The 7,165-nt window shown below is 50.9% G+C and overlaps 1 protein-coding gene and 1 pseudogene across 1 annotated transcript; one reads left to right on the forward strand and one right to left on the reverse strand.

Moving 5' to 3' along the window:
- Nucleotides 1-1,287: 1,287 nt before the first annotated feature.
- Nucleotides 1,288-1,387, reverse strand: LOC111525852 (annotated as a pseudogene).
- Nucleotides 1,388-4,598: 3,211 nt separating this feature from the next.
- ARL4D (ADP ribosylation factor like GTPase 4D) lies at nucleotides 4,599-6,773 on the forward strand. The gene is made up of 2 exons (XM_023191494.1): nucleotides 4,599-4,734; nucleotides 5,302-6,773. Exon 2 carries the CDS (start codon nucleotides 5,374-5,376, stop codon nucleotides 5,977-5,979), a length of 606 nt encoding a protein of 201 aa, XP_023047262.1. The 5' UTR covers nucleotides 4,599-4,734; nucleotides 5,302-5,373; the 3' UTR covers nucleotides 5,980-6,773.
- Nucleotides 6,774-7,165: the final 392 nt, after the last annotated feature.

Consider the following 7,165-nt stretch of genomic DNA (forward strand, 5'->3'; position numbering starts at 1 on the left):
GCCGGGCTTACAGGCTTGAGCCACCGCGCCCGGCCAGAACTGGGATTTGAAACATGGGCCTTCGTGAATCCCGAGCTGATAACTGCTCCGTGGCGTCCATTCCCCCACCCTACCCCCTACTCCTGCAGACTCGTCTTTCCCTCGTTTGTTTACGAAGACAGGTACTTGGCTAATATGCTGCAGAGACAAGGATGTTCTCAGCCACTTCCTGGGCAAGCTCCACCCATCCTCCTACCCTCCCTTACTTCAGAGCATGGACTGTTACCGATAAAGGACCTGGAGACGTCTAAAGCCCTTCATTACAGGATAAGGAAACCGAGGCTCCCAGGCGGGGAAGTGACTTTTTTTTTCTCTTTGTTTCTTTCTTTCTTTTTTTTTTTATTGAGATGGAGTCTCGCTCTGTCGCCCAGGCTGGAGTGCAGTGGCACAATCTCAGCTCACTGCAACCTTCGCCTTCCCGGTTCCAGCTATTCTCCTGCTTCAGCCTACCGAGTAGTTGGGACTACAGGCGTACACCACCACACCCTGTCAATTTTTTTGTATTTTTAGTAGAGACAGGGTTTCACCATGTTGGCCAGGCTGGTCTTGAACTCCTGACTTCAGGTGATCCGTCCACCTCAGCCACCCAAAGTGTTGGGATTATAGGCGTGAGCCACTGCTCTTTGCCAGAAGTGACTTTTTACTTTTTCAAGCTACTCTCCTATGAGGGATGGAAGGATGGGACTCAAGGAATTCTTGGCCAACCCAGTATCAACAGAACCCCCAAGGGCCCAAGGACCCCAGGCTAGGAAACTCCCACGCTAAGGGCGGAGGTTTGGTTCTCATACTCAGGGAGCCCTCTGAGTACATTTTTTCCATCATGCATTCATTAATTCACACAAGATTTTCTGACTGCCTATGTGTGCCAGGCATGGTGTTGGGCATGGTAGAGCTACAGATAAGAACCAGCTGCTGTCCTTGATCACTTGGTCTGGTGGAGGAGACAACTCCGAGGAAGAATGATGCTTATCTGACTCAGTGTCACTTAAACCTTGACTCAGCGTCACCTCTTTGAAAGGTTCTCCTGCACACTCTTCCACTAATCTAAAGTAGTTCTCTAGCCACATGTGGTGGCACGCGTCTGTAATCCCAGCTGCTCAGGAGTCTGAGGCGGAGGATCTCTTGAGCCAAAGAGTTCAAGGCTGTAGCAAGCTATGGTCTCGCCACTGCACTCCAGCCTGGGTGACAGAGTGAGACCTTGTCTTTAAAAAAAAAAAAAAAGGATTTGTATTTTAATTTTGAAAAAAATAAAATATGGAATGCTTCATGAATTTGCATGTCATCCTTGCACAGGGGCCATGCTAATCTCTGTATCGTTCAAAAAATAATGATTGCTTAATGTACAAATGTTCAGATGTTCTCTGCAGGGATTAGTGTAGGCCCATAGCTTAGTGATGCCTGGACGAGCTGGGCCCCTTTCTTTACCCCTCCCCAGCCCCACCTTCTCCTTCCCATTTGTTCATTAACACCTTCTCTGGCAAACATGAAAGAGGGAAGGGTGGGGTAGGATTGTCAGTTTCATTTCCTTTATCAGATAAGTGACAATTTCTGCCTTGGGTGTGAGTCCCAAGATATATTATAGGAGCCATGTTAAAGAAGCTTCAAAGATTGTGGAAGAAACAAGACAGCTTGTGTGTTTTCAGTTTCTGTGTGTTTTCAGTCTCATAGCCATTGCAACATTTGTTCAAAGCCACATTTGGCCAGTTTCTAGCTGGACGACCTTCAACAAATTACCTAACCTTTCTGTGCTTCAATTTCTTCTTTTTAGACTAACCATACTTACTTCATGGGCTTGACTTGTGTTTTTTTTTTTTTTTTTTTTTTTTTGAGGCGGAGTCTTGCTCTGTCGCCCGGGCTGGAGTGCTGTGGCCGAATCTCAGCTCACTGCAAGCTCCGCCTCCCGGGTTTACGCCATTCTCCTGCCTCAGCCTCCGGAGTAGCTGGGACTACAGGCGCCTGCCACCTCGCCCGGCTAGTTTTTTGTATTTTTAGTAGAGATGGGGTTTCACCGTGTTAGCCAGGATGGTCTTGATCTCCTGACCTCGTGATCCGCCCGTCTCGGCCTCCCAAAGTGCTGGGATTACAGGCTTGAGCCACCGCGCCCGGCCTTGACTTGTGTATTAAAAAAGAAAAAGTAAGCAAAGTTCCTAGACCAGAGCCTAGCATGCAGTGGCCACTCAACAGTGCAGTGGTTCTCAACTGCTGGGCCTGTTCCGTCTTCCCCTCTCCTAACTTCACAATGCTCAGCTCTGTCTCCTGTACATTAGCTGCTGCTGCAACCTGTCACCCTCCAACTTGGGATGTAACAAACTAATTTCCTAAGGTCTTAATCTTAGACTAATTTCCTGAGGTCTTTAGGGATTTGGGGAGGCTCCCTGCATTGCTGGGGAAACCAGGTGGCTGGTTTTGTAGTGGAGGGGGGAAGAAGGAGGTGGCAAGGCATGCTGGTGACAAACAGATGGGAAGCTTATTTATCAGCACTTGATTGAGGCGGGTGGGCAGGAAAAGGCTGGGCCCTGCTGTCTGGCAATGACTTCCCTTCTCCTTTTTGCAATCCCTCTCACACATAGCCCTTAAAAAGGTGAATACTGATTTACACAATAAATAAAATAATCCAACCTCCAGGCAAAAATAGGAATATTACAGTTACAATTGGCCATGTGCAGTGGCTCATGCCTGTAATCCCAACACTTTGGGAGGCCGACGCAAGCGGATCACTGGAGGTCAGGAGTTTGAGACCAGCCTGACCAACATGGAGAAATCCCGTCTCTACTAAAAGTACAAAATTAGCTGGGCGTGGTGGCACATGCCTATAATACCAGCTACTCAGGAGGCTGAGGCAGGAGGATTGCTAGAACCTGGGAGGCGGAGGTTGCAGTGAGCTGAGATCGCACCATTGCACTCCAGCCTGGGCAACAGAGCAAGACTCCATCTCAAAAATACATACATACATACATACATATATAAAGTTACAATCTACAATTTCATTCTTCTTTGATTTGCCCTCTCCCCTCCCCCACCTAATCACTGTTGTCCTTTTGGTCACATTGCCCCTTTGTGGCATCTCCTTCCTTTCAGGGCTGCCCAGACTGTAGCAGGCTGCAGTGGCTGGGGAGACCCCACTCATTCCTGCACCCCTCCTAACCAGTCCTAGATAGGGCTAAAGAAAGTCTATAAACCTTTCCAGAAGCTTCCAGTTGACACATTCTCTCTCTCCTCTGAAATCCTACAAGTGCTATCTCATGATTTACAAAGACCCAATACATGTGCTGTCTCATTCTGTCACTGCCAGTCTTAAGTCTTAAGCCCTCTGAGGCCTGCTTCTACAGCTGAGACATTCTCTATTACTCTACCATCTCTCTGTCTCATTCAGAGCACACAGTATGAATGAGGTCAATAAACACACTGTTTTTGTTTTTGTTTTTTGTTTTTTTTGAGACGGAGTCTTGCTCTGTTGCCCAGGCTGGAGTGCAACAGCGTGATCTCAGCTCACTGCAACCTCCACCTCCTGGGTTCAAGCGATTCTCCTGCCTCAGCCTCCCCAGTAGCTGGAATTACAGGCGCCCGCCACCACACCCGGCTAATTTTTGTATTTTTAGTAGGGACGGGGTTTCACCATGTTGGCCAGGCTGGTCTGGAACTCCTGACCTCAGGTGATCCGCCCACCTTGGCCTCCCAAAGTGCTGGTATTACAGGCATGAGCCACCGTGCCCGGCCCAATAAACACACTGTTTTTTTTTTTGTTTGTTTGTTTTGTTTTGAGACAGAGTCTCGCTCTGTCGCCCAGGCTAGAATGCAGTGGCACGATCTCAGCTCACTGCAACCTCCACCAGTGGGTTCAAGCGATTCTCCTGCCTCAGCCTCCTGAGTAGCTGGGATTACAGGCACCTGCCACCACGCCTGGCTAATTTTTGTCTTTTTATTACTGACGGGGTTTCACCCTGTTGTCCAGGCTGGTCTAGAACTCCTGAGCTCAAGTGATCTGCCTGCCTCAGCCTCCCAAAGTGCTGAGTTTACAGGTATGAGCCACTGCGCCTAAACATACTGTTGAGTGTAACCTTAGATAAAGTCATTCAATCCTTTTATCTGTAAAAGGCAGACAACAGTCCCTAACAGGCTATTGTAGATAATGGGTTTACCACTATGAAGCAGCTGTTTTATGGGGCTCTAGGTTCACACAGGTTTGACAATTGAATTATGAAAGATAAAAGAGAAAGGCTTGTCAGCCTCTCCGAGTAGATCCTTTGGCTGAAGGAGTGTCCATGTGGGGTGGTATCTCTGCCTGATGGAGGGGGATGTGATGGTAGTGCGAATATTAGGGTATTCATATCTTTCCTCCCGAGTCAAACGTTGCCAGCCACGTTCCTTTCGCCCCTCCCACCCTCCGTTCCGGATTAAATCCAGGTTTAACTCCAAATATTAGAATGTGGTAGAAAAGGTCAAATAGAGCAGCCACGGATTGAGCAACCGTCCCTCCGCGTGTGGTGGGGGATGCAGAGCTCGTAGCTCCACGCTCCGCCCCGCCGCCGCTGGTTGGTTCGCGCCTTGTGACGTCACACGCGGGTTTTTAAGGCCGAACCCTAGGCAGGCTTTGCAGAGGCAGCGGTGGAGGCGCGCTGGGTGCCTGCAGGGGTCTCGTGGGGCGGCTGCGGTGTTTGACCAGGAAAGGCACGAGGAGAGCGCGGCTCACGAGAGGTAAACGGACGCTGCAGACCGTGCTGAGGCGGCCCCGGTGCGGGGCCGCTGGAGCTGGGGTCCGCTATCGGAGGAGGACTGGCGGCCAGGGGAGTGTCGTGGGGCGGTGGGGCGGTGGGGCGGGGGTCGCAGAGTAAGGAAGGGCACTGTGTCAACGGCTTGGGGCTGCTGAGGGCGGGTGGGAGCCGCACTCAATCTCCGGTCTCAGCGTCTGCACCCTAACTCTTAGTTTGGGGCACTGTCGACTTCCCCCTTCCCGCGGGGATCTTGCCTGGGGGATGGCGCCATAAGCTCTGAGAAGAGGCTCTAGAAGCCCACCGTCCACGGATCGAGCCCTCACCCCCCACTTGAGTGGCCCAGGACCTGGAAGTCTCTTTAGGTCCCATCGCCCCCCTCACGACCCCCCAGGGAGTGGGGAAACACCTCTGTTGTACCTTAAAAAAAAAAAAGGAAAGGAATTTTAAAAAGGAAGGATGGGCGGCTGATTTAGGAAGGGATCAAGAAGTTGCAAATCTTGTGTGTATATTAAACGTCTCCTTTTTCTCCCATGACCTTTTATTGGTTCAGATAACCCAGCTGTGCTCCCTGGAACCTTCAATTTCAAGGCCTCCCTGCCTCTACTAGGCGCCTTAGTTCACTATGGGGAACCACTTGACTGAGATGGCGCCCACTGCCTCCTCCTTCTTGCCCCACTTCCAAGCCCTGCATGTCGTGGTCATTGGGCTGGACTCTGCTGGAAAGACCTCCCTCCTTTACCGCCTCAAGTTCAAGGAGTTTGTCCAGAGTGTCCCCACCAAAGGCTTCAACACCGAGAAGATCCGGGTGCCCCTCGGGGGATCGCGTGGCATCACCTTCCAAGTGTGGGACGTCGGGGGGCAGGAGAAGCTGCGACCACTGTGGCGCTCTTACACCCGCCGGACAGACGGGCTGGTGTTTGTGGTGGACGCTGCGGAGGCCGAGCGGCTGGAGGAGGCCAAGGTGGAGTTGCACCGAATCAGCCGGGCCTCAGACAACCAGGGCGTGCCAGTGCTGGTGCTGGCCAACAAGCAGGACCAGCCCGGGGCACTGAGCGCTGCTGAGGTGGAGAAGAGGCTGGCAGTCCGAGAGCTCGCAGCCGCCACTCTCACTCATGTGCAAGGCTGCAGCGCTGTGGACGGTCTGGGTCTGCAGCAGGGCCTGGAGCGCCTCTATGAGATGATTCTCAAGAGAAAGAAGGCAGCTCGGGGTGGCAAGAAGAGACGGTGACCCGAGCACCCCCTCCCTTTCCCCCCACCTGGTAGGGGTCTGCACACTTGGACAGCAGCGTGGGGCCAGCCTGTGACCTCTCAGTCAGACTAGGGTGCAGGACTTGTCCCCCTCAGTGAAGGAGAGAGGAGAATGGGGGGTCCTGTTTTGGCGCCACATTGGGGTGGGGATGGGAGATGGGATGTCTGTGCACATCTCTCTCATCCTCTCTGGAGAAGTGGGCGCTGCAGGACTGTGGAGACGTAAATGTAAACTGTGACTCTACCTCGACCCTGTTTCTTGTTTTTCTTCTCTGGCTTTTTAATTGGATGCGTTTTGGGTGGGGGGGATGGAAAGTGGCTTGGAGAATGTGTTTGGGATGAAAGAACTATCTCCCCGTCCTCTGTCCCCCAACTGGGGAGTCTCCCCAAGCTGCTTTTCTAGGGATACCAGTCACATAGTTTTTATTTTTGTGTTTGTGAAAGTGCCAAGAACCCCTCCCCACATTTGTAGATCCATGACCCTTTTTATAAGCCGTGTATGTCCTCTGTATTATTGTTATTAACTGTTTTTTAGCATTTGCCTGTAAGTTATTAAAGACTGATAACTGTAGCTCTTACCTTGGTCTGGGGCATTTTCCTCTCCTTATCTTGTCCCAGAGACAATTCAAGATTTCTATTTGGGGTTGTGGTGCGGGGGGGAGGGAGATTTATCTTGAAGCTGAATTTGCAAAGCAAGCACTTATAAAAATTAGATTGTGTGTTATGGGATGGCTCGTGAAAATTATAGGGGGGAGTTGAAAACCCCTCAAACTATTGCCTGATCTCTGTAGTTTTTTGGGTGGGGTCACTTCCTTTTTCTCTGATTTAACACCTCTCCCCTCATTCTCTGGGTCTTACTTGTCCCTTATATCAACAGCTCCTTGCAGATTTAACTTCAAATTTTGCTAATCTGAGCTGTTCCTAGGTTCTTGACCTTGATGACACCTAAGTACTATATAGGTAAATCCTCGAAGAGCCATTCTGTTCCCATCTTCCCCACTTCCCCAGTCTCAGGTTGGTTTGATTTTTTTCCTCCTTGTAGGAGGTGGTGAGAATGGAAAGTAATTCCCCCCTGGCCTTAAGTCACCTCTGTGTACTCAATCCTGCTGACTGGCTCACTAGCATGATGGTAGCGGCTGGTGCTGGGAAGGCCTGGGCTGGATTGA

This window comes from Piliocolobus tephrosceles, chromosome 16, assembly GCF_002776525.5.
Source record: "Piliocolobus tephrosceles isolate RC106 chromosome 16, ASM277652v3, whole genome shotgun sequence".
Taxonomy (NCBI): Eukaryota; Metazoa; Chordata; class Mammalia; order Primates; family Cercopithecidae; genus Piliocolobus; species Piliocolobus tephrosceles.